A 26,561-nucleotide genomic window follows, 5' to 3' on the forward strand; every position below is an offset into this window, starting at 1 on the left:
ACATACAGTAATACAAATTATTATTACTTGCAACAACTAAACTGGAAGTTCTGAAGGAAGTGAAAACTGGGAACTTTGTAGATTAAATTAATTTTTTTTTTTGGTTGTTATTTGAAAATGAAGATTTTACTGGCAGAAAGGCCTTTTTAAAATCAGCACAGTTATCAAACTTGCCTGTAATGAATGTAGACTCAAACAATGATGTCAGGTCTGGGTAGGACTTGCAAACCCTCACAGATTGTCTCCCCCAAAAAACATACAAAAAAATATTAAACTCTTGAACTTACACGAATGGTCAGTTCAAGGGGTTAACCTAGTTCAGAGTGTCTCTATGGCTTTACTTTCTGAAGTTGCTATCAGAAGTTAAAAGAAATTGTGTATAGCTACTTTTAATGGTAACTTATATTGGTCAAAGTACATAAAATATATAAAGCACCTTGTGTCGGATTCATTCCCACTATTATAAATCAAGTTAAACCACTGAAAGTTGTAGACTTGGGCATCTTTTTTTTTCACTGATGAGCCCAAGGTATTTCTTCTCTCCAATAACAATAACTGTGTTGTCACATTTTTCCTGTCTAATTCTGTATGTACTAAAACCAGATGGATACAAACAGAACTCAGAAATATAATTTGTGTTCAGTGAAATAACCCTGAAATTTTTCTGCTGTACCTGTTGTCTTACAGTGCAGGTTCCTGTGGGCCTCCTGATTGGAATGACTCATTGTAGATGATAGCCAGAGTTAACCGAGAAATCCTGAACCTGGGGATTGATTCCTGATGCAATCTGTATACCCATACACTGCCTTAGTTCCCTACTTACAGTTTGGTAAAGAATGAAGGTGGAGACATTGTAGGCACATTTGCACACATGCTCCAACTGCTTTGAGAAAGGCATGGGCAAGGGAGAGGGCTCTCCAAGTTAAAAATCAGGCAGGCATTTTAGATTTCAAGAGACAACTGAAAAGGGAACATCTGTAAGGTCCCCTGAGTTTGAGGGTAGTTTGTGTAGGTCTTCACATCTCTGAGTGTGTGTACATAGTGGAAAGGGTGGGGCCTTGCATCCTCAAATCTAAAAAGATTGAGAGATTTCATAAGGCCCAGATGTGCCAAAGGTCAGAGGGATCAACATAAGGTTGATCCATGGGAAGGGGTGGGGGATTCCAACAGAAAACCTCTGCAAAAGGGAAGCCAATGAGAGGTAAGGAAGTTTCTGAATAATTTTAAAGTTAATAAACAAACTCAGTTGCCATGGGGGAAGGAGGTGAGGTGGGGGATAAAAAAAAAAATTAAAAAAAAAAAAAAGCAGTTGATATGGTAATTAAGAATTTGGTAAGAGCCTAGGCAGGTCACCTCCTTTCTCAGATCAGAGCCCTATCAGAAATTCTTTCAAGTGTCCTTCTGGGTCGCCAAAGATGACAACAGCAAATCAATAAGTGCTTGAAATGAAAGGGGATGTTGGCGAGCCCCCAGGCTACAGATTTCCCGCTGCCAGCCTTTTCTGAACTCCTAGCGTGCCTTTGCACCGCCTCTCTTAAGAAGAGCTACCTTTTATTCCTATTCTCAGGACGAAGGTAAGTGCTCAGTTAGCATATCTATTAAATGTCGGCTCCAGTTCCAGCTCTCAGATCGTGCGGAGACAGCGCGGCCGCCGCTCGCCCATCCAAACCGCGAGGCAGCCGAAGACGGGAAGGCTGGCCAGGCCGCCGCGGCCACACATCTCCCCGCAGGCCCAGCTGCTCCAGAATTTAGCGCTTTGGGGTTAGAGCTGGAAGGTCTCTGCCAGAGCAAAGGGCCTGAGCGACCGCGGCCACCGCAGCGCTCCTTCCCCTTGGTTTATTTACAAACAAGCACAAAATCATTAACAACAGAGAAGGACCAGTGCTCCCAAATTGAAGCTCGGTATCACCCAAACTCCGTTCTGAGTTCCAGATCTTGGTCTGTTATCCTTTCAATACTCATCCCTCTCTAATTTGTCTTGATTTGACAATCTTTCAGGAGCCCAACATCCCAGGGATGTTTTAATTAGGTAATTCATTAATAAGTCAATACAGACATTTATATATTCTTTTAGCTCAAGTGGTACTAATTTCGAAATGATTGTAAGATACCAGAATAGGCAACACATAGTGATTTTAATTTATATGCAAATCAATTCGTTCATCTTAAAAGCCTTAAAAAAAAAACCAAACAATTATTGTATTGTAACATTGGAGGTGCGAATTAAATCTCCCAGACAGAAAATTCGGAAACAAGATCTGGACGGGGGAGAAAATTTAGAATAGCCAACAAATCAATAATGTTTAAAGCAGTTAAACATCTCTAGCCATTGGTATTTACATACTCGCTTGTTGTCAGATAAGGAGCCGGGGAAATTGCCTGCCAGGGTTGAGATCATAATCCAGAATGAAGAAAGTAAATGGTAGCACGCAGCCCATCACATCGGCTTGAAAATAACACTGTACCTTTCCCAAATCCTAACTCCTGGGTGAGAGGGAGCTGGCCAGGGTGACCCAATGTTTGTCCTAGGTCTTGCCCTGCTTGATTAGAAAATTTTACGTCCTCCTGGAGCTTCACAATATTGTTCTAACAGTTCTGTCACTTGCTTCAAAATATTAGAGGGAGGAGTATGATTCAGAATCTCACTAAAAATTCTCTGACCCCATTGAGCCAGTATCACTCTTCCTGGGCTGATTTTTTTTTTGGGGGGGGGTGCTATGTTTAATTCCCTGTGTCCCGCACACATGAAATCATATAGCTGAAAAGACAGAAGAAACAGCTAGGGGGAATGGTCCAGCGCACTGGTTTACTGGAAAGTTATTATCTCTAGACACAGTGCACAATTTTATTTAAGTGAAAAAGATGTATATATCTGGGGAAATTTTTTAAAGATATTCTAGTACACCGAGTCTCATCAAGGATTACCAGGAGATCCGACCCAAGTTGTTTATGTCGAATGGTAACATCTTTGAAATTCACAGATACATAAGGTCAGCATCTCCCCACCCCTGCTCCCAGTCCAGGCGACCTGGCCCTTGAGGAGCTGGTACCTTTGATGCTGCAATCTTGTTTACATCTGCAGGGCAGAAAGGGCTTGCTTTGCTTAGACACTCCCTCCACCCCCCTTCTAATTTGGAGTAATCGAAATCAAAATACAATCACCAAGGCCCACTCTCTCATTTCTGCTCAGACAGGGAAAAACCTGAAATCCACGTCTTACATCAGCCCGGCGGTTTGTAGCCCCCCCAGCACCCTGCCTCTCTGTTGCATGCCTAATGTATTCCCCGGTGGTTCTGGGCATTAATTAGTTGTTTAATAGGAGTATGACCAAAAATGTAAAAGAAGGATTAGGAGCGTGAAACGTATGTCCGGCTCCTTCCACACACTCGAGGAGGGAATGAGAATCATTCTGTATCTGCTATTTCTCCAGGAGCCATTTGCATTTCCCACCAGCTGCTCACTTCAGCTGCACTGGCGCTGAGCGAGGCGAGGACCCAAAAGCTCAGCGCAGTGTGTCTGTGACGGCCCGACTGGGGTTAACCAGCCCCTGGCGGGCGAGACTCCAGACAGAATGGAGGCGAGAGGATGTGAGCTTCCTGGATCCCCTTCATCCTAGCCCTTGTGTGCAAACCTCTGAATCCAGACACGGAGGGGGCTGCACGCGCAGATCTGCGCGTCTCCCCCGCGCAGCCCTGTTCTCTCTCTCTTGTCTCCCCGGGTCTCTGAATTCTCCTGTCTCTGATTTTCTCACTCTTTTCCCACCTTTCCGTGAGATTTCCCATCCTCGCCACCAGATGAAGGCGAGTCCGCTCTGCTATCAGCGTCTCTTTATCTCTATAAAATGAAAGAGAAAATGGGGGAGGACATTAATTCGGGAGTGGGAGAAATCCTCGACAGGCAGAGATGGAAATGTCTCTCTTGGACTACGTTTGCTGGTACGTCGTGACTTTGGATTTCAGTTGTAGGACTTGTTGATTAAATTTGATTTTCTTGCCTCAGCAAGATTTCAGAAACGAGAAATAAAAATTCCCAGAGACAGAGGGGAAATAAAAATAAAAGCAGCACGTGGGCATTTTCCTCTCATTTCTCTTCCCTTAAATAAAACTGTCTTGACTCTTCACCCAGTAAAGAGAGAAAGTTTGAGTTTTCACGGATGTTATGTGGAGGTTAGAAATGGCTTTAAAATGTAGATTTCTCCTCAGTTTTCTTCGTGGTGAAGAGGCTAACCCTTTCCACAAAATGAGTCCATCTGTCGACTGTTAGCTATTTCAAAGTGAAGGGATTTAGCACTCAAAACAAATTGGGCAAGTTTGTTTGCCTGTTTTTACTGCTAACTCGAATGAATTAAAAACACGGAGTAATTCAAGAAAATATATAACATGTTCCAGACAGCCCCCAAATGCAAGGAAAGCCCAACACCTATGTGGTGACCTGGGTTATTTTAAACACCAGGCCTTCTTAATATACATATTTCACTCACATTAGTCCAACAAGTCATTATATTTTCCTAAAATTGTGAGAATTGGTATGTTGATTTAGGAAGAGCAATATAACTTTTAGGGGGAACTTTATTCTCCATTGAGGGTCAAAAGAGAGGGCTCCTTAATGACAGGGCTGGCTGAGTTTTGCTTCTGTGCAGGAATTAATATTGGTGAGAAAACCCAACCAAGAGCTATGGCTGTTTTCTGGCACTTTCCAAAAACATACATTAACAGGACGCCCTTGAGATTGAATGAACTTTGTCCAATATGCTTGGCAGAAGCCTTCGTACCTGGTCATCCAGGCAAATCTTATTTATAATCCTTCCACCCAAAGGCAGGACAGAGCATAACCCTGCTTGCTATCAAAACACACGCCCTTTCTCCAGTCAAAAAATTGGAAAATCAGAGTTTAGAAGTAAGTCACACTTTTCGGGTAAAATAATCTCTCTAACTTCACATATTCTCCGATTTTTAGAAGCAAATGTGGATTTAAGGGGAGCTTCCCTTCCCACCCCTACCACCGTCCCGTGCAATTTAATACTATGCTCGCCAGGAACCTTAACCTCGTCATTTTAAAAAATGAGATATCCGTGACCTGGAGTGAACTTGCTGAGTGTAGGTACAGCAGAGGAAATTCTAAACTCTATAAGCGCCCGAGCCTTGTCCAGAGAAATCCCTTGGTGGACACTGGTCAATACGCGGCCCTGCCCACCTGCGCGCGGACACCCGGTGCCGCGTGCCCGCCCGGTCCCTTGCCTTGACCTCAGGCGCCTGTGTCCCGGCCCTCGGTGCTGGGCTAAGCTTCCTGGCCTTCTCCGGTTGACTAGTCTCGCTCACTCGGTCCTGGTTGTCCCCGTTCACCTACTTTTCCAGATTTCTCCTGTCGTCCTATCTCACCCCCACCCCGCCTACCTTAACTCCAGCCTCCTGTCCGCCCTTCACTCCCTACCCCCAGTCCCCGCAATCTCTCGTTTATTTGACCTCGTCCTTCAACCACGCAGGCCTGAAAGAAGGTCACACAGGCACACTCAAACTCACACCCCACACTCCTGGTCCCAAACAATCCCATGCACACTGTCCTTTGTTCCATTTCTTGGGCCACTCTCCTTGTCCCTTCTCCTCCCTATCTGTCTCGGTTTGCTTCCTAGGAGTACCTTTCTGTCTCCCCGACGCCCTGGCCCTCCCCCTCTGATTTCTTCGAGCTCCCAGTTTGGCGCAGATTCCTTTTTCTCCTCCTCTCTCCCATCCTCCCTTCTTGTCCTCTTTCCACAGTGGGTGTGTGTGCGCCTGCTGCTCGTCTGCTCCTGTCTAAGCGCCCTGCCAGGCTCCTTCTCCTTCCTACGCTCTCCCGGCCTCTTTCTCGGGCTCCCGACTCTTTGGCCCGCCAGCATCCACCTCCCTCCCCTGCCTCGTTTCTCCGCGCCCCTGCTCTCTCCCCCCGCGCTCGCCCGAGCGCTGTGCTGGCTCCTACTCGCCTGCCGCGCAGCCGGGCTCGGCCGCCCGCCGGCCCGCCCGCCACTGTGCAGTGGAGTTTGGTGGAATCTCTGCTGACGTCACGTCACTCCCCACACGGAATCGGAGCAGAGGGAAGAGAGAGGGATGAGAGCGAGGGAGGAGAGAGAGAGTGCGAGACCGAGCGAGAAAGCTGGAGCGGCGCGGAAAGAAACTGCCAGTGACGGCTAGATTCCCGAGGCCCCCGCGCCCCCGTGGACTCCCTCGGAACTTGGCACTCTCGGGAGCCCCGCAGTCCTCTTAGCCCGGCTTTCGGGCGCTTGCGGTCAAGCCCGCGCCTGGCTCACTGGAAATCTCCCCGGGAAGCGGCGGGACACGGAGACAACAGCTCTCTCCCGGTAGCCGGTAAGTGGAGGCCGTCTGTCCCGCAGGGATGTGAGATAATGCGAATTTGGAAATTTGTTCCACTTTGGAGAATCTTCACTGTAGGTGATTTGTAGCTCTTGGAGCTGCCTCCCTCCCCCTTAACACCACTACCCCTCGAAGTAACGCAGTTGGCAAACAAATCTTGCAAAGCCACGTTCCTTTCGTCCCCAGCCACAGACACTAACAATCTACGGGGCGCTGAAGTCTAGTGGGAAGTGAGACCATGGCTGGCATTTAAAACGAGGTACCTTCCCTTAAATCTCGGTGCCAACACGGCAGGGACAGATCCTTAGGCTGAGGATTAGCATTCTCAAGATAAAGGGCCGGGTACAAAGTTTCAGCTACTGGAAGATTAGCCCCCTTCCCATTGTTACCAATTGGAAAAAAGATTCCATCTTAACTGGCAGTTAGTGACCTCTCAGGCCCAAACGAATTACCTGGGAGCCAGAACTGGATGCCATGCTCACACAATTACTTCGGATTATAAATCCTTTAAATTGATCACCAGTCAACTCCAGCCTTGCACTTCAAGAGATACATTTTAAATGGGTGCTGGAGAGAGGACTATTTTACAACTGTCCAGTAAGAAAAAAAAATTTGGTTCTAAATCTTTTTATTTCAATTAATGACTTTACTTTTCTAAGCACTTTATAAATCAAACTGTCATAGGTTAGTCAGATTTTTACTCCATTTTGTGAAAATATTGTCTTACTAAACTAAATGGAAAAAATCTTTTACTATTATGAATTAAAGTAACATGGGAATTCATACATTCTAAAATATTTTATGATAAATTAACCTAATTTAGAGATTACCTGGAATTTTTAAAGCCATTAATAAGAATTAAAGATGACTTTAATACCGTTTTGAAGAAAATTCATCTAAAATTCAAATACCAATTAAGCCAAGGAAACAAAGCAGTTCGGCACAATAGATTGGAAGTTTTTGTTGATGTAACATAAAATTATCATCCAAGGTTTCAATAGTCAAACTTGCCCTAAAAATTAAATGGCTACTTCATTTGTGGAATGTTTTATTTAATCTTAGCAAAACTACACTTAAATTATTCAGGTGCATTGTTCCTCAACTTGAGTATGTTTGTCTTCAAGTGTTCCTAAAGCATCAATATTAATTGGTTTAGAAGAAGGCTTAAACTGGTAAAATACAAGACTGTGTTATGCAGTATTTTAATTTCCTTAAATGATTACCCACTGCAAATTAATTTACTGGCTAATCTCACCAATTTAGTTCATTTAAAACATATGTCCTTGTGCTGTTTATTTTTAAAATTTCCATTGAAGATTTTGTTATAGGATATCAAAGTGAAAGACAGGGGGAGAAATGTGAAAGGATTTGGAATTATTGTTAGTACGTTTTTTCTGCATTTTTTTTCTTATGACAATCATCAGAAATTATTTTTAAGCAAATTGTTTTATTTCTTAGAGCTTGCCTGCCTGCCTTGGCCATTGTGGTTCAAGATGCTCCATGAGCTGTGTAGTGCTTTTAGCATGCTCAAGTTGGCCAGAGAAAAATTGCCTGGCATATACGTTGCAAGCAGGACATGAACTTTTGGGTGAGAAATTTTCATCAGGAAAAGTTGCACATCTTAATCTGTGAGACGATCCACCAGAGCCAGTCCCTAAATCCCGCAGCCAAATTTGTCTTGTAAGACTTGCCTTGACAGGGCAAGTTTAAGGATCAGCAGACAGGAATTGGAAAGTTTAAAAATTTTTTTAATTATCTTCCCTAGTTATTTAGACTCTATTCATCTGGTAGGCCTGGTCTTTATATAAAGCAAAAAAGAAAAAAAATGCAGGGCTCATTTTGACTGCTAAATAAATCCCCAAGTCACAAGGACACTAGGAGTGAGCTAAGGAACATGCCTTGACCTTCTTTTCAATCCTTAGAGCAGAGTTCTTGAAGATTTGTTTTGTATTACTTTGTTTGGTCTTCAGAACTGAAGCTTTGGAGTGGGAGAGAATGTGTAATAATTGACTGACTTTACACTAAGTGACCCGATCTTTTTCTTTTGTATATTTCATTATTTTTAAAAAAAATTAAAAAATATATATTTGCAGTTACCATCTGCAATGCTCTGACTATCCGCTAATAATGCAGCCAGTTCAGACATTTAAAAAAAAACAGATTATCAAAATGATGATGACATGCAAATTTCCCCTGAAATTATCATAAGTAAACATTTGAAGTCTGGACTAATAAAATCCCATCTGTGTTACTTCATATCGAGTTAGTAGAAAGCTGTGATAATGAATTTTGTAATATCTCACGAACAGACATCTCAATCAGGGACTAATCCTGTGATTTTACTGCAGAATCACTAAATCTGGAGCCGCCAAACTACTACTTCTGGGCCCCTGGGCCCGCAAGCATCGGCAGAGCCCCCACCCGCGCCCTCACGAGAGGGTGGGAGAAATGTTTGGCCGTCCCCAACCCTGGATCCCCACGCCGCTGCTCGGGGCAGCCTCTCCTCTAGCCAGCGACCTTGGTCAGAGGTCCCAGGTCCGGCTCCTTTTAGGAGAGGCCAAGGAGCAGGGAAATGCGACTCAGGCCAGAGGCAGACCCGCAGCTACCTGCCCACCTCTGCCCTTCCGCCATCCTGGCAACGCCCGCGCCCACCCTCAGCCCTGGACCGGAGTGCAGTGGGCTCTCCTGCCGCCAGCGTACCCTGGTTAGCGTGGAGTAAGGCAGGCGCCGCGATCGAGCGGGCCTGGGGAGCCCAGGGCTTTCTTTCATTTCTTCTGTCTTTAAAGCAGCTCTTCTATTCACCCCGACAAAGCCCCTCACCACCCACCTCTCCCGGTTTGCCTGTGGCGGAGAAGGGGGCGCGCGTTAAACGCTTGGCTCACTACGTTGTGGTTGAAAATTTGAAAAAGATTTCGTTTGCCTGAGAGGAGAAGGCCGGGGGAGGGGGGCTGGGGGAGTCGCTCTCTCAAAGATATTTCTCCGTCTTTGGCGGGCAGTACACCCTCTGGGGACGTTCGCCCCGCTCTCCTTAGTCTCACTCAGGCCACACCGTTTCCCTCGTCTGCGATCTTAAATCTTACTTTACGGTAAATAAATGGCCGATTGAATATCTCCAGGGAGAAGTGTGGCTAAATATGGAAAAGTGGCTCCTGATGGATGAGAGGCCCAAAGCCGGCTCGTTTCTGGAGACCCCTAGGCAGAGAGCCTTAGAGCCCTGTTCGGTTCAGAATTACAGAAAATTGAGGGCAACTGCTGTTTAGGACAAGAACAAATTGACCCTGACATTCTACAAATGTTTACTGAGTTCCAACTAACCGACGAGCACTATGCTGAATGGTGGCCTTCGCACATAGCTTTCCAATAGAAAAGGCCTCTCCACCCGCCACCCAAATTATTTCTGTTAAGGTTGCTCTGGTGTTCAGACGGGCTCTTAACCCCTGACAGACACCTTGTGAATAGATCCACAGCCCAGGTGCCCAGAACGCGGTAGCTTTATAGGCCAAAAATCCCTGGGCCCATTCGCTGCGACTCTGAAGAGAGATCCCCCGACACACACCCGGGCGGGGGCAGGGTGGGGATGAAGTCAGACAGCCAGTGGTTGTCAGGTCCGAGAATTTAACACGGAGCAGACGCTTATTAGCGAATGTCGAAGTTGCGCGACCCCCAGGGAGCCTCCTTTGAGCCCTGCGCGCCCGCGGACCGCCGCTTCTCACAGCCGTCCTTCTCTTCTGTTTTGCAGACAACGGGGAATGGAGACCAACTGCCGCAAACTAGTGTCGGCGTGTGTGCAATTAGGTAAGATTGCTTCTCCTTCCCGGCCCCCCGACGGGAGACTGCGCCACGCGAGGGCGGCGAAAGGGCATCGACCCCGCAGTGAGACCTTGGCACGGGGAGCTTCTTTGAGAGGCTGGCCAGGGCAGGAAGGAAATAAGGCCCCGGGGGCCGGCGGCCTCTCCTGTGGTAGGGCTGTGGATAGGGAGGGAGACGCTCGCCGCGTCCCGAAGCCCCCGGCCTGCTCTTCCCTTCCGGAGCCGCTGACAGCCGGGGTGGCGCCGACAGAGGACTCACCCTGCGCCAGGTGGCCAGAGAATAGACGAGACAGAGTGCTCTCCGTTTTTCCTTCTAACTGGGTCTTTGCTCTTTGTCCCTCTTTCTCCTCCGTCTTCCCTCATCCTCTCCACCCCCCTCACTCCCCGCCTCCCCAATGCCCGCTGCTTTCCGCGGCGGCCGGGGGCCTCTTTCTCCCCGCACGTGGGGCGGGCGCGCGCCGCCCAGGCGTGCAGCCGGCGGCCGTTGAATGCCTCTTCTCCAAAGACTCCGAAATCAAAAAGGTCGAGTTCACGGACTCTCCCGAGAGCCGGAAAGAGGGGGCCAGCAGCAAGCTCTTCCCGCGGCAGCATCCTGGCGCCAATGGTAAGGCCGGGAGCGAAGTGCAGGCCATGCGCTGGTCACCCGCCTCTGGGCCTCTGGGCCTCGTGAGGCGCACGCAGGCGAGCTCGCCAGACGGGCAGCCCTGCTCCTTGAACTTAAACACTTGGCCTCTGGGTGGTACGGGAAGCAGCCGCCCCAGGGACGTTAATTCCTTTCCCCAGATCGTACTGCACTCCTGAGACCCCACACCTCTCCCACTGGTTTTTTCTCGCGCTTTCCAAGTAGCCTAATCTACTCACACCCCAACCCACCTCGGTGCCTCTAGCTGGCATGGAAAAGTGGTCCAACAGCGACCTCTGTCGCTCGCCACGTCCCACTGCGTGTAGCACCACTAAGGGCCCACCACGTCCCGGCGGCTCTTAGCTGTGCCCCGCCCAGGCTTGTGGGTGCAGAGTTTACCGCGGGAGGCGAGCACTTGAGGCTTGTGTTGGCGGAGATTCGCGTGGCCGGGGAAATGGAGGGGCTGACAATAGCCGGTAGAGCCAGAGGGCAGCGACTTGTGCGCAGCGGCCAAGGATGGAATGGAGTGTGTTCCCCTGTGGACGCGAACCTACCTGTTGTGCTGGTTGCAGGGCCTCGGGTTTTGGTGGTGTCTTTGTTTGGTTGGTTTCACTCTGGATGAGTCAAGGGACATTGCTGCTCATAGTCTGCAGGCTTATGTAAAAGTTAAAACGTCTCCAACCCGTTGCACAAGTCTTTGTTGAATTGAAACTTGTCCTTTAGGGGTGTGTGTGGGGAGGGGGGGATGAGGGGTCAAGCTTTCCCTTGGAATCCATGAAAAATTCAAATTTACTGTTCCTCTATTCTCCGGGTTTTCCAGGCTCCTTAATAAATAAGTGCCTAGCCTTAGGAGGTTGTTGACCTTTGATAATGTAAGGCGATAAAGCACCTTCCACCCCCCATGGACCCTCGGCCCCCGGCCCCTAACCACCTCTTTCCGGATTAAAGAGTAAGGATACAAATGTAATCGGTGCCGGAGGGGGGCGAATTGGCACCCTCGCCAAATAAACAAACCATATTACTAAGAAGAAAACAAAAGCCCTGCACTCGGGCTTCTCAGTGAATCTGAGAGAAAAACATCACTTGTTGAAATAAAACGTCTAAAGTGGTCCGGAGTAGACCGGCCTCGACATTGCACAATATCGCGAGTCCTGCTGGGCCAGTTAAATGCTCGCTTGTCCGGGATTAACCCCATGGGGTTAAATGGGGCCATGCAGAGATAACGTTGGGTGATTTCTGTCATTAAGATTGTGTTAAATTCTTCTTCTGTTTGATAATCGGTCGTAAAAATAAATTATTAGACCGGGGTATGTTTGGGATATGGTTAAAAATCAAGAGCAGCGAAGACTCCTGGGGAAAATGCTTTGTGCGGGTTCAGCCCTGGCTCCAGCCAGACTAGGGGTGCTCTCCCCAATCTGACTTCGCACTGGGTGGACTGGCTGCCGCCCAGCCGAGGCTAACACATCTCGCTGGGATACGAACTGGAGAGACGCAAAATTTCTCCTCCTATCCCTACCCTCACCCAGGGTTCTTTGACCTCAGGAATGGTTTCTGAGGACAGGTGGACTCCATGTGACCTAGGGAGACAGGGCCCCTTCCAGGAGAAGCCTGGGCTGTGATGGGGGCCTCCGAAGTGGGGAAGAAGCTAGCAAGCCGGTGAGCCCTGTGGGTTTTTGTCACAGTGCTGGCAGGTGACCCTGGACATTTCTTCGCTTTTGATAATAAATAAAGAACTAGAAATAACCATTACTTTCAGGCCTGGATTATTTTACTGCACGTGAAAGGGCTCTTCCTCTACACTGCCAATAATCTCTTTTCTACCGTTTGGGTCAAAGAAGAAATTTGCTGCCCAAACATGTTTAATACCATTAAGGAGAAGTATATGATAGGAAGAAATGCTGAAAAATCTTGATTTTTATTGACTTTTAGAGCTCTGGTAGATCAAAATGCCACCAAAAAAAAAAAATGAATGGGCAAAGTTATAACACCCCCTTCAGGAAGGTTGCCAGTGTTTGAAAAAAAAAAAAAAACAGATTTTCTCCATTTTAAAAGTTATTTGCTTTCGAAAAGAAAAAAAAAATGTTTACAATGACCTGCAATTTCCAAAAAGGGCCAGGATATTTTATTATTGGCACTAACCTCACCTCCCCACCAAAACCCTATGTCCTCATGGAAGACTGAAAACGTGCTCTGAGTAAGCTGAGTGAACTTCTGGGAGGCCCTGGCCCTGCATCCCTTCCCATCGAGTCCGGGTCCCCTTGATACTCCTCGGAGTGACCCACAGCCTGGCTAGAACTACAAAAAGGTAGGGAGCATGAGGTCAACTGGAGACCCTAAGGCCAGGGCTTTAAGAGAGGGTGGTGAGAGGAATGGCTAGGCATGACAGGTGGAACCGGTTAGAGCTGGCAAGTTAATCAGTACTCCCCCCATCCCCAAGAAGTAAGGGACAGAGGTCCCTGAGAACGTCTTCCTACAGCAGAAGTCCCTGGCTTTTCCTTGTTTTGAGTGTCCCTAAAGGAGCCTCCTTGTGAACTCGAAAGGTGAGCTTGACCTTCAAGAAGGAAATGAGCTGATCCTCCCGTGTCCAGTAACCCTAAAGTTTGGGGGCGGTGGCTCTGGATTCCGGGCTGAAATCAATCGGAGCTGCCGCCACTTGGTCCTGGCCCGTGGCCTCGCGACCAGACCCCGCGCGGATACCTTTGCCCGGCCTCCCTTAGCGACGCCATAAATTTTTAAATAGCTTTGGCAAAGTGACTAGGCTAAAAGTGTTCCACCCAGGTAGGTCTCAGTGCGCGAAAATTTCATTCCCTTGGGAAAAGGACGCCAAGGCCCTGTGCGGAGCCCTAGCCCTGTGCGGAGCCCTAGCCGTGATACACACCCTCTCACAGGGCAGCAGCTCGGTGCCGGTCTCCTTCAGAGGACCCGGGATAACCCCGCCGCTTCGGTGGCAGCGGACCCCTCATTCATTCAATCAGCAAATGTTTGCCGAGCACATAGTACGTGGGTCCCTAAGTAACCCCTGAAAACAAACAATCCTGGTTCCTCCACCGTTATGAAGAGACTTTAATGCTAACAAGGACGCCAGCGACAGCAGCCCAGACCTTTGGCAGCAAAACGCAGAATCGTGGTGCTCGGGGCGGCGTTCGGGCCTGAGCGCTGTCAGAAAGAGAGGGGTGTTTAGATGGGTTGGGGGCTCGCAGTGCGGCGCGGGGACAGGGACAGGAGCCTGCCAAGGCACGTGAGGTGTGAAGCAAGAAGCGACGAGAAAGGGGAGCAGAGTAGAGAGAGGAGATTTCCATTTTGTTTTCAATTCCCCCGCCAAATCAGTTTATTGGCAGAAACTGCCTCTCCTTTTTGCGGGGTTTTGGTGTCTCACCCCTCAACAGGGGAATTGGAACAGTTGTCCCAAGGTAGTCAATCCCTGCGGATCCCCGCCCGCGGAGGCAGGCTTTACAGGTCGCGTTCTTCGCTACTGACTGGGTGCGCGCTAAAAGTTTGGTCAGGCTGGTGTGGCTGTTACTCCTCACCGCCCGCTGTTAATATATGCAGCAGTTGTTAGAGCGGCTCGGGGGAAAAGAAAATGTATAACGAAAGCTTATTCGTGAGCAGGAATATACTAATGGAACAATCTGATGTCTTCTTAATCCTATGTAAAAAGCTTTGTGGTCTTCCTAATATTGACTGAATGGGTAATTAATGGCTCTTCATCTAGGCGAATACCCTGTAATCCAAAGATAGGCAAAAGACAACAAGCCCAAGGTAGAAGACAAAAGGCCCAACTGCGGCCGCCACCCACCACCGGGCCCCACCACCACCAGAGTCTCCAAATGGGAAAGTTTCCTCTGAAAAGAAAAGGGCAGGAGTGGAAGAATATACCATACCTTTCCTGGGCTAGACTTCACCACAAAACCTGGCCTGCCCAGCTCAGTCTCTCCACTGTTCAGTCTTTCCCCCAACCAGTCCTGCTCTCTGCATTTCTTTCTTCTCAACTCCCCTAAAAAGTCACCCTCATTGTGGCCCTGAACTGCACCCTTTTCCCTCAAAGCTCCTATCTTTCATTTTAGGAAGTGACTGATAGCAGGACCGACATATAAGGCCCTCAAAAGGCTCAGACAAAGCATGGAGTGCCTTCCTGGTCCTAGTGGAGACTTCTTTCTTTTACAGCCCAAGGCAGAGAGTCTATGAGGACTAAGGTAGTTGGGAGGGGAGGGAATAAATTAATAGGAGAGAGCACACAAAAAATTGTGTTTATGTGTTAAAGAGTGATCAGGAGTGATGGAGTCAACTTCATTGTGAGGATCTGACATGAAGGGTACCCAAGATTCTCCCAGCATGTTTTTAACAGGCTGACATTTTAATTTAAACCTTTAGAAGTAATATATTACTTGGGTTACTACAATGAGCTAGGTTCCCTTTTTTGTCAGCTGACAGCTTTTAAAATATTATTTCGCTAGGGAAATAAAAGCTTCATCTCAGATTATAGGTGGGTATTTTTGGATTTATGTGATTTATGGTCACCATGACAACTAATGCTGAATGTTAGCTACCAGCATGTCTGGGAGAGGGAAGACAGAAAGAAGGGAGAGCAAGAGAAATAGAAAAGGGAGATGATGGACATGATATGGAGAGGAAGAAATAAAGAAAGGAGAAAGAGAGAGGAGTGAGGAGCACTTTAATCCAATTGTTGTTTTGTTTTTTTAGGTGACTTCAGTTAGTTCCTTGCCACGTCTCTCTCTGGACCTGGATATTGATATACTGATATTTATCTTATTCCCATCTCTCTCTCCCCTCAACAAACATTTATAGCATTCTCTTTATTTTACTTTTCCATGACTAGTAGTGTTGCAAGATAAAATGAGCGCCAGATAAACCTGTAGTACTAACATATTAACGCGAAAAGGCTCTTGCAGCATTTGGATTTAGTAATTTCAGCAGCCCCCTGCTCCCGGCTTCTCTAATCCCTTGATCTCCTTTTCACTGGCGAGTGTGGGGGTACCTATCCTCCCGCCACCCGAACTCTCTTATCTAGTCACACCAAACCTCAAGTTGTTGAATGTGAAGGGACAGAAATAGGGACCATTTGCACAGTGCATCTACAGCGTTCTGATGCAAAAAGAATCTACTTTTTTGTTGTTGTTGTTTAACAAACTAGCACTTTTTATTCCATTTAAGGAATGGGGTTTCAGGAAAAAAAAAATCAGCCACAGTAAAGCCTTTAATTTCTAGGTTATGGGTGGGGTTGAGGGTGGAAGTAGAGAGGGGACACTTTCCAGCTTGATTTGTGTGCAAAGTCAGGAAGAGGAAGGAGGGGAGGAAAGGCCACTTCTTGGGCCGGGTGCAAGGTCTCCATCTGACCTCTGCGCCTTCCACCACCTTGTGCACACTCGGCCTGTCACGTGGCTCGAAGCGGAATCCTGGCGGGCCTCGTCCTTGAGCTGGCCTGAACCAGGACAAGGCTCCCACCCCTCTATAGCCCGACAACGCAGGGAGTCCTCTAATTGAGCCATCTTCCAGATGAGCTTTGAGGACACATTTTTTCCCCAAAAGCTGTGGATCGCTTGATAGGATGCCAGTCCTTACCCCGACCTCCGCGACTGGAGAGTAGGGCGGCACAGCCCAACCAGTCTCACCGCGATGGCCAGAGGGGCTTTTCGCAACTAACACCAAAGAGTGTGAAATTAAATAAGACTTTAAGACTGGTAATCGGTGGCAAATATCAGCTGGCCTCAAGTCACGCATTTCCTTCCTCAAGCGTCCTTTGAAAGAATAAGCAAGAAAACCCAACTGAGATGATACCTCATGTCTTCGGACTTGAAAACCCAAACCTGCACTGGGCTTCCTATGCTCGCCCTGCATACGCTGTGCAGCACCACCCGCTACCCTGAACGGACCCCACTGAGTTTCGCGGGATTGAAAATTTCTAGAACCAGTCAAAGAAGGTGTGTGTGTGTGTGTGTGTGTGTGTGTGTGTGTGTGTGTGTGTGTGTGAGTGAAAGAGAGAGAGAGAGAGAGAGACAGAAGTGCTGAACCAAAATACACAAGATTTTTTACCTTCCAACTTCTTCCTTATCTATATTGCCCGTACCTGTGTACTCACACGGTTTTTGTGAACGAAATCTCCCAAAATTGCCCACCACCATCACAATTTTCATTGAAATGTGTTTCATTGAAATGTGATGGTTCCCCACTACACACTTGCTTTCCCTTCACTTAGACTTTTCTTGTTGGTTTACTCCTACCGCCCATGGAGTAAACCTTAATGAGCTTGGGAAATGTGTTACCCAAATTCAAGAGTTTGTGAAGTGATTCGTTGATTAGGAGAGAGTTGAAACTCTGGCTGGAAAATGCAAAGAAACATCTCACTGGCTCAGTCGTTTAGAGAGGTGGGCTTGTGGGAGCCACGATATTACATATGTGTATATCTATAGATGGATAGGAATACATATATATGGTTGTGTTTTTACTCTAACCAGAGTGCTCCAGATAGTGGTCTTTATTCTCCACTTGACATTGCAATGAGTCGACACAATTTGAGATTCCTTGTCTTTTAAGGCTTTTAGGCAGCATGAAGATCCCTGGCACTTTTAGTATCTCCCACGTATTGGCGCTGTGAGAAGCTGTCACTTGCCTTGGGTTTTTCAGTCACTTTGGAGGTTGGTTTAGGTCCTTCATAATATGTATTTGTCCTGATGAAAATTCTATTAGTCAAGCAGAGCCACCCAAGCTTAAACCAAAATTCTGCAGGTTTAATGAGAGATAGGCTTAAAATTCATATGGTTCCATGGAGCTTCTCAGCTCTCTCAAGTAAGGAGTTTTGAAGAACACTCTGAGCTTTCATCAAAACACTGCATGTTCACTCTGATGGAGAATCATTCTTTAATGTGTTAGAGCTCTTTCATGAAATGAGGCTTTGGGGTGTGGTACTGTGGGGATTGCAGCTATGCTGAGGTTTAAAAGACAAAACTGGAATATGATTAGTAAACACATTGGGCAGAAAAGAGCTAGATTCATATTGACTTATAGGTCATCGGCTGGCAGTACAATGGGAGGAAATATTTACTTGACACATATACTTTATGATCTTGGGGGAATTAGAGGAAATTCAATAAGAAAATGGCTGGAAACATCTAAAACCCTTATTTAAAAGACTTAAGCAAATTAGAGTCTTATCAGATTAAAAACCACTACAAATGTAAGAGCATTGTCTTCGGTGAAACGCTGTGGGGTCTGAGGAGATTCTCTTCCAAATCTCAGGGATAAAATGCGTCATTTAAGCACCAGATAATGAACAGAATGTAAATTAATTTAACCTTCTTTACCAACAGACTGCTGGTGTAATACGTATAATTTAGCGATAAGATTGCAGGACCTAATATAACTGGATGTATGAGCCTCAGCTAATGAAGACCTGTCACATGGGAATGTGTTCTCCTCTGAGCAGGTGTGTGTATGCCTGGAATGGGGTGAACTAGGATAAAAGGTTAAAATCAGAAATGCTTATTTAAAGTTTACTATGAAGAAAGTTCCCCCTTGTAGCTAAATTCTTCTTAAAGTGGGTTGATACTTGTTTGGAGAAACGAAAGAATAACTCTCCTTTGGTTCCTCCGACTGCTCTCAAGCACGTTTAAAATGGGAGAGGAGTTGGAGATAGATAGGGTTGGAGGGGCAGGTTGGGCAGGGCAAGGGAGAGACACATAGGTTACAAACATTTTTGTAGTCTGTTTCATCCACTCTGTCCCAGACTGAATAAGTTTCCCAATCTTGTGAACAAGGACAAGGGGGGAGTTTTCTGAAGATACTTCATACTCGTGTTGCAAATCATTGACTGTAATGTCAAACAAATACACAGTCAGAGATGATAACACTAACTCCACAATAAAGCAATCGCCAGTGCAGAACCCAGGGGAGATTAGTTTGTGCTCTCCAGCTGACCTAAGCTGGAGGACAAAGGACTTTCAAAAATTATTTTAAATATGTTTGGATTTCTTTCTTCATTTTCTTTGGAAATTAAATTTCTTTGGAAATAGTGCTGTAAAGAGTTAAATGTCCCCAAAGGTGTTTTTTCCCCCCTTTGTTTTGCATAAATGAATAAGGCTTCGCTTTTCCCAGCTGAGTGTTCTCCTAAGCTTTTGCCCTTAGTTCATAGCCTACTGACTCTGCCTACTTGGATTTTAACAATTCAAGACAGCCTTGAGCTTCCTAGGAAAAGAAAATGACTTTAAAATTATCCTTGAAATTGGTTATTTGGCAACATTCTTAATTGTATGGAAACTCATTAAAGCATATTTTATATATAATTAGCTCAAGGCTGTTGATTCTACAAGCTTTATGGATTTCAACCTGATTGATAATAAAGTAAACAAGAGAGTCGAATTTAAAGCTAGCCTCTCTTCGGTTAGGACGAGCTTAATACAGTGTACAAGGAATTTGAAAGATCTAGGATATGTGTCTTAATCAACGTTAAGTAGAATGGATAAGCTTTCAGCATTTTGAAAATGCTGGGCTAGGGTTTCTATTCTATTGTGTGTTTTCTGTCTGGGGACTAATAAGCATTACAGAGAACGTGATCTGAGGCGACTTTTTATTCTTGTATAAATCCAGAGTGAACCACCAAACAGTTGTTCGTTTAAAGTCAAGGTAATTTTCTTTTGACGGGTCCATTTGCTTCTCGATTTCTAATTTATTAGCCTGGCTTCTCAGGGCTCTGTCTTTTTTTGCAATTAAAATAAAGCTTCTTCAGATTAGCGCAGCATTCACCTGACAGGCTGTTTGGAAAATTGGAGAGGTGATTTGTTGGTGTTTTTAATGTTTCTGGTTTTAAGTAGTATGTCTCCTTTCAATACAGGGGGAGGAAAACACCTCTGGATTGGAAATGGATGTAGTAAGGCACAAAAAGATGGGGTGGAGGGTGCCTTGTTGATCCATGTACCTTCCAGCCCTCGACCTCTCTGCTCCTTTCACCGAAGCCTTTTACTCCCAGCTTCATCCTTTCCACCTCCCCGCCCAAACAAAAAGCCGACAGTCTTTGGCTCGGCTGGAGCCTGCGGGTGTAGACTCAGTGGGCGCAGGGAGGTATTAGCTCGGCCCCGCACAGCTGATAGGTGCAGGCAGTACTGTCCCTCTGCCGCGGCTCTGGGCCTCCTGATTGGTGAGGAGCCACGTCACTCCAGCCCTGCGAAGCGTCTGGGAGGAGGCAGAGGCGGGAGAGTTGGGGAGGGCCTTGGCCGAGTGACGTCTCGGCACCAGGAAGCCCGCCTCTGGTTTTAAGATGTTAGGCCAACAGAGAAGCGCGGAGCCGCGGAGCCGGTCCGTCGCTGGCCCGGTTGCCGGGAGCTGAGTTGCGGCGAGGCCGGGCTCGAGCTCGACAACCCCTGGGAGTGTGCGTGCGAGCGCTGCGGAGGGTGCGACCCGGGGCCCGCGCCGCCGCCGACGCCGTGACGGGGATCCAATATCAGCTACCTGTCCCTGTCACTCTTGACACTCCGCTGTCAGGGCTGCGCGCGGGGGGCGGGCAGAGCGCGCTCGGCGTTAGCGTTCCTTATTGGAGGGGTACTTGGGGGAGGGAGAAAGGGAAGAAAGGGGTCTTTGCCCACTCTCGTTTCGCTTTGGAGCTTTCAAGCCTGCTCCCCAAAGACGCTCAGAGCTGTGCCCTCCTGCCCACATCTGAATGGCTGCGTTTGCCCGTTGATTTTCGGCTGCCGGACCCCTTTCACTTGAGCCTTCCGAAGGAGACGGGGCGGCTCGGCTGGAGGACTCGGCGGGGGTGGTTGTGTTCCCTGGCTCTGCCCGCAGCTGCCACCACCGAGAACCTCCGCGCCTAGAGCGCAGCGCGGCGGCGGCCCAGGACTCGTAGGGCGGCGCGCTCCTTCGTCCATGAACTGCATGAAAGGCCCGCTGCACTTAGAGCACGGAGCAGCAGGGACCAAGCTGTTGGCCACCTCCTCGTCCTCCTCCTGTCACCATCCCCAGCCGCTGGCTATGGCTTCGGTCTTAGCTCCAGGTCAGACCCGCGCTCTGGACTCCTCCAAGCACAGGCTGGAGGTGCACACCATCTCTGACACCTCCAGCCCCGAGGCCGCAGGTAAGGCGCTGCGCGGCCCTGTGGTACCCCCGCCCAGCCGCCCCGCATCGCTGGACCCTTCTCGCCCGTAAGGAAGTCAGACCCGGCTTGGGGAGGCGTGGTGGGAGTGGTCGTTCAGCCTGCTTCTCGAAGAACTTCTGTCCCTTTCGCTCTACCTCCACCGCCCGGCTGGGGTGGCTCGAACGGCGCGGGCCGTTCTGCCGTCTCCCTATTCCGATCCCGGCCTCCCTTCTGTTTCTTGGGTCACAAAAATCCCAGCATCTCCATCCGAGAATGTTCAGAGGCCGCTCCTCATCTCCCACCCGGGCCCTATTCTCCTCTCGGCTTTCAGCTTCCAAGAAGCTCCGCTTGTTAGAAAAGTATTTCTGAAACTATGTTTCAGAAGAAAAAAGAGGGCTTTTTAAAGGGCGGAGGAACTTGGGTGTCTGACCGAATCCCAAAGTCTACTTTTCTAGCCTTCCCAAACCGCATCGAAAGCGGAACTTTCTTCGAGAGGGGTCTGTACCACGCGCACGGGTGGGTGTCCCGGGAGATTTGGTGTGTCTGCAGAGGCGTTTGACTGCGCTTGAAAGCACAGGCTATAAAAATGAATGTGCCGCCGTCCCAGGGAGATAAACATGTAAATAAAACGTGCGGCGCCGGGGGAGGTGGGGGGAGGAGATGGGGCGCGCACACCCACACTCACGTCTGCACACCCCCCCCCCCAGACGCAGCGCTCCGCGCCGTGCTAGTGGCCGCTCACACACTCCTCCCCGAGGGCCACCCAGCTCTTTCCAGCTAGTGCCGCCGGGTCCAGTTGGAATTCCCGCGTTGCCAGTGGATATACTGACGGGAACCTTTGTGTGTTTCGTTTTCAGAGAAAGATAAGAGCCAGCAGGGAAAGAATGAGGACGTGGGTGCCGACGACCCGTCCAAGAAGAAGCGGCAGCGGCGGCAGCGGACTCACTTCACTAGCCAGCAGCTGCAGGAACTAGAGGCCACTTTCCAGAGGAACCGCTACCCGGACATGTCCACGCGCGAAGAAATCGCCGTGTGGACCAACCTTACGGAGGCCCGAGTCCGGGTAGGAGCCCGCGCGGAGCCTAAGAGGGCTAGGCGGGAGCGCGTTGTAGAGATGCAGGCAGTGTAGACGGGGAGGGAGAGTGAAAGGCAGCGCCGCCCCTGAGGGCGCGCGGGTGGGGTGCATTTTCAAAGGCAGAAGGCCTCACGGCGCCGCCAATCGCGAGGTTACAGCTCCCCCTTCCGAGGCCGGCCGCAGACGGGCGCAGGGACCCGGAGCGGCACCGGCTCACCGCCCGCCACCCAGTGCCCTCCCAAACTGGGCCGCGCGGCATTCCCCTGCACAGGGCATTGTGTTCCCGGCTTGCAGTAGCCAGGCGAGCGCTAGTAAAATCCCTTCCAGGCCATGAATCGAGAACAGACTCTAACCTGTGGGCCTTTAACGAGGAAAATCGGCCAGAAACACACAAGGGGTGTCCCACCCTAGGAAACTTTCGCGCCCGGCCTGGCCGCGGCCTTTTCTCGTCTCACCCTGCTTGCAAAGTCTTTTGTCGTTTTTCAGCCATTCGGGTCTCTCCCGCACCCTATCCCCTGGTTTTGTGGTCTTCGGAAATCATTTTAATATACAACTACTATCCCGCTAGTAGGAACAAAAAGAAAAAGACTTTTCGGGTTTGTTTATTTATCTTTTCTCAGATCGTTACACCCTTCCTCCCAGTTATAATAGTTTTATCAAAGAAGCGGCTTACCTTTGTAGCAAATCTGTACTTTATGGATTGGCAAGAATGAACTTAAATCATTTACCCAGTAGCAACATCCCGGTTTATGCTGGTTGGTGGAAAACTCCAAAATTGTTAGATTCTAGAAGCAGAAACTACACATAGCAGGACTCGGAGGCTTTGCTGTAAAAAACAAAACAAAACAAAATGCTCTGGATAGAAAAATAGAGCCCTCAGTCAGAGCAGAGAAAGCAGAAGAAAACATTGTAAAACAATAATGACGAAAAGAATAAGACCAAAATGCACTCTCAGAGCCGAAGAAACGAAGGCACTCTCTGGGTGGCATTTACGTAAGGTATGAGACCATGCTGATGGGAGAAGAGCCGGGACGAAGTTGGAAATGGTTTTAGTTTAACTGCTCCGAGCTAACGCTCCGGCCCGCCGGCGTGGTTTTGCGCAAGGTCAGTCTTTCATTAGTTCTCCAGCGCAACAGGGGAACGGGCCTCGCACGTACTCCTCTCGCCTGGGCAAAGTTTAGACGGCCTAGGGTAGAAATGGCAAGTAATTAAAATAAAAACACTATCTGTGGGTTCTGTGCGATCCCTTGGAAAAGCACCCCCACCCCCACCCCTCTGGCTTCTCTTCGGTCCCCCCTCCCCCCAAGTCCCCTGCTGCCGCCGCGCTGGGCTCTCTCCCTCCCTCCTGCTACCTCCTCCAGGCCCGCGGCCGATCCGGCCAAGTGGGAGTGAGACGTGCTTTATATAGAAGTCGGGTGCAGAGAGGAAAGGGGCTAAAAAGGACATCAAGAATGAAAGGAAAAAGGGGGGAAAAGCGGATTAGGCGGCTGGGCCGGGCTGAGATGTGTAATGTGAAACATCACCGGTGTCAGCTCGGAAATCTCGGGCCAGGCCTCGCTCCAATACACAAAAGCCGCCGTCTGGAGCGACGGGCGGGCCCAATGTGGATTGAGAGCGAGGTTGCGGCGGGGCCACCCGACGCGGGTGGGGGCTGGCCAGGCTGGGTGGCCGCCAGCAAAGCCAAGCGACCGGACTGGGCCCAGCGGGAGCAGCGCAGGGCGCGCGAGCCTGGTCTGGGATGGGCGGAGGGTGAAGACGGGAAGCCAAGGGAGGGGGAGGCTGCTGAGCGACCTGTTTGGGGTTCCCGGAGATTTACGCGCCCACCTTGTGGAGTTTAATGAGCTATCGGTGAGGTGGCCTTTTGCCTTTTACTTAGTTATTTTGTTAGGCGAAGAAGGGGGTCTCGGCCCGGCGTTTGTTGAAGAGGGGCGCGTGTTCTCTAGAGTGGGAGGCGGCCGTGGAGATCCGAGAGGGGAGGGAGGAGCTGTGTGGGATAGAGAGCCTGCTCTGGTGCCCTCTCAACCCCTAGTCCTCTAACTGAGTCTGTGGCTTTGGAATGGAAGCAGGTTTGCAAGGTGGCCGAAGAAGGGTTGGACGGAAAGCCCGCTGACCCGCGTTTATTTTGCAGTAAGTGTTTTTTGGACCCTGAGGAAGGCCTAGTTAGGGAACAAGCCGCCGCTGGCCGCCAGACGTTGAGCTGGGCTTTGTGGCGCGGTTCAGAGACTCAGCTTGCAGGCTGGAGCCTCAGGGCCTCCCTCGTTTGGTCTGGACTCCGGGCTAGTGACTGCGTGTGGGCTCCGGCTCCTGCTTAGGGCGCGCAGAGGTGCAGGGCTGGGGAAAACCGCGGCGAGGGGGTGTGTCAAAGAGAAGGCGGCCGCTGGTGCTCTCTGGGATCGAGGTTTTACTTATCCGATCTGTGGCATCTGTTTGCTCCCTGCCCTCCACCCCCAGGTTTGGTTCAAGAATCGCCGAGCCAAATGGAGAAAGCGGGAACGCAACCAACAGGCCGAGCTGTGCAAGAACGGCTTTGGGCCGCAGTTCAATGGGCTCATGCAGCCCTACGATGACATGTACCCCGGCTATTCGTACAACAACTGGGCCGCCAAGGGCCTCACATCGGCCTCCCTGTCCACCAAGAGCTTCCCTTTCTTCAACTCTATGAACGTCAACCCCCTGTCATCCCAAAGCATGTTCTCCCCACCCAACTCCATCTCGTCCATGAGCATGTCGTCCAGCATGGTGCCCTCAGCAGTGACCGGTGTCCCTGGCTCCAGCCTCAACAGCCTGAATAACTTGAACAACCTGAGCAGCCCGTCGCTGAATTCCGCGGTGCCGACGCCCGCCTGTCCTTACGCGCCGCCGACTCCTCCATACGTTTATAGGGACACGTGTAACTCGAGCCTGGCCAGCCTGAGACTGAAAGCAAAGCAGCACTCCAGCTTCGGCTACGCCAGCGTGCAGAACCCGGCGTCCAACCTGAGTGCTTGCCAGTACGCCGTGGACCGGCCGGTGTGAGCCGCGCCCAGAGCGCGGGGATCCTAGGACCGTGCCGAACGGGGCAACTCTGCCCTTGAAAGACTGGGAATTACGATGGAAGGTCGTGGGCACTAAAGAAAGGGAGAGAAAGAGGAAATAGAGAAAAGGAAACCACTGAATTAAAAAGGGAGCTCCTTTGATTTCAAAGGAATTTCCTCAATGTCTGACATCTTTCACTGAAAGTATTTCCAACAGTTGCAAGGACACACACAAATGTTTGACTGGATAATGACATTTTAACATTACTATAAGCTTGTTATTTTTTAAGTTTAGCATTGTTAACATTAAAATGACTGAAAGGATGTATATATATCGAAATGTCAAATTAATTTTATAAAAAGCAGTTGTTAGTAATATCACAACAGTGTTTTTAAAGGTTAGGCTTTAAAATAAAGCATGTTATACAGAAGCGATTAGGATTTTTCGCTTGCGAGCAAAGGAATGTATATACTAAATACCACACTGTATGTTTCTAACATATTATTATTATTATTAAAAAAGTGTGAATATCAGTTTTAGAATAGTTTCTCTGGTGGATGCAATGATGTTTCTGAAACTGCTATGTACAACCTACCCTGTGTATAACATTTCGTACAATATTGTTTTACTTTTCAGCAAATATGAGAAAAATGTGTTTTATTTCATGGGAGTAAAATATACTGCATACAAATTGGTCTGGATTCTTTCTGCCCTCCTCTGTCGCCTAGCCAGGGCTTCCCAGTCACTGCCTCCTAAACAAAGCAGTTCACTCTGCCTGACTAGTTAAAGCTACAAGGCAGCAATACTTATTTAAATTTCGTAGAAAAAAATTATAGTCATCAGAAACAGAAAAGGAAAAAAAAAAAAAGGCACTCCCAGAAAAAAAGGGCTGCAAAGCCTGGTCTTGTCTCCCAGATTTTTCTTTGGCTTAAACCCAGAGGATTCCATTATTGCTAGCAAATAATATAAGAGAGAAAGAAGAAAGGAGAAAGAACTTTAGAAAGTTTGCCAGCTTGGATCCACACTCATTTACTTCTGGGGGAGGGGAGAGGGGAACCTGCACCTCCAGTAAATTGTTCTGGAGAAGTATGTGTGTATGCATGCATGTAGAGTTTATATTCATTTTCTCAAGAGGAATATATAATAAGTTTACAAGGAAACACCTCCAGTTCCAAATATTTAGGCCTCCACGTTTATCTTTCATGCTTAAGTAGAGAGATTCTTCATGTTATATTGCATTACTATTTCCAAATCCTTTTGAGACATTAAAAGAAACAAAGACAGTTTCTAATAACTACAGCCCTTTAGTTGCTCAAAGAGCCCAGGGGTTGAGAGGTTAGAGTGGAGTTTCCTGAGTCTTGTCGAGCAATATGTAGTTGAAGCAAAGGTCATGCACTCCGTGTTTTGTTTTAAATAATATTGACCCATTAATTCTAAACCTGCTTGTTCCTGAAATTATACAGGATTATAGTTTGCAAACTACGGGACAATGAAGCAAATCAAGATGAATTACAGCACTGGCCCTCCCTCCCATCCTTTGACATCTAAACGCGGAATGAGGTCGGTGTGAGTGTTTAAAAGATCTTTAAACACTCGCTCTTCCATTGTCGATGGT

General features: G+C 48.5%; 1 protein-coding gene across 3 annotated transcripts; it reads left to right on the forward strand.

Moving 5' to 3' along the window:
• The first annotated feature begins 1,001 nt into the window (after window positions 1-1,001).
• On the forward strand, window positions 1,002-25,640 carry PITX2 (paired like homeodomain 2). Of its 3 annotated transcripts, XM_011361430.2 has the most exons (6): window positions 1,002-1,201; window positions 4,957-6,338; window positions 10,084-10,139; window positions 10,620-10,757; window positions 21,714-21,919; window positions 24,383-25,640. In XM_011361430.2, exons 3-6 carry the CDS (start codon window positions 10,094-10,096, stop codon window positions 24,944-24,946), a joined length of 954 nt encoding a protein of 317 aa, XP_011359732.1. In that variant the 5' UTR covers window positions 1,002-1,201; window positions 4,957-6,338; window positions 10,084-10,093; the 3' UTR covers window positions 24,947-25,640. The 3 variants fall into 3 exon arrangements, with proteins under 3 accessions (XP_011359732.1, XP_011359733.1, XP_011359731.1); XM_011361431.2 differs by lacking the exon at window positions 10,620-10,757; XM_011361429.2 differs by lacking the exons at window positions 1,002-1,201; window positions 4,957-6,338; window positions 10,084-10,139; window positions 10,620-10,757 and adding an exon at window positions 20,034-20,856.
• Window positions 25,641-26,561: the final 921 nt, after the last annotated feature.

This window comes from Pteropus vampyrus, unplaced genomic scaffold, assembly GCF_000151845.1.
Source record: "Pteropus vampyrus isolate Shadow unplaced genomic scaffold, Pvam_2.0 Scaffold67, whole genome shotgun sequence".
Taxonomy (NCBI): domain Eukaryota; kingdom Metazoa; phylum Chordata; class Mammalia; order Chiroptera; family Pteropodidae; genus Pteropus; species Pteropus vampyrus.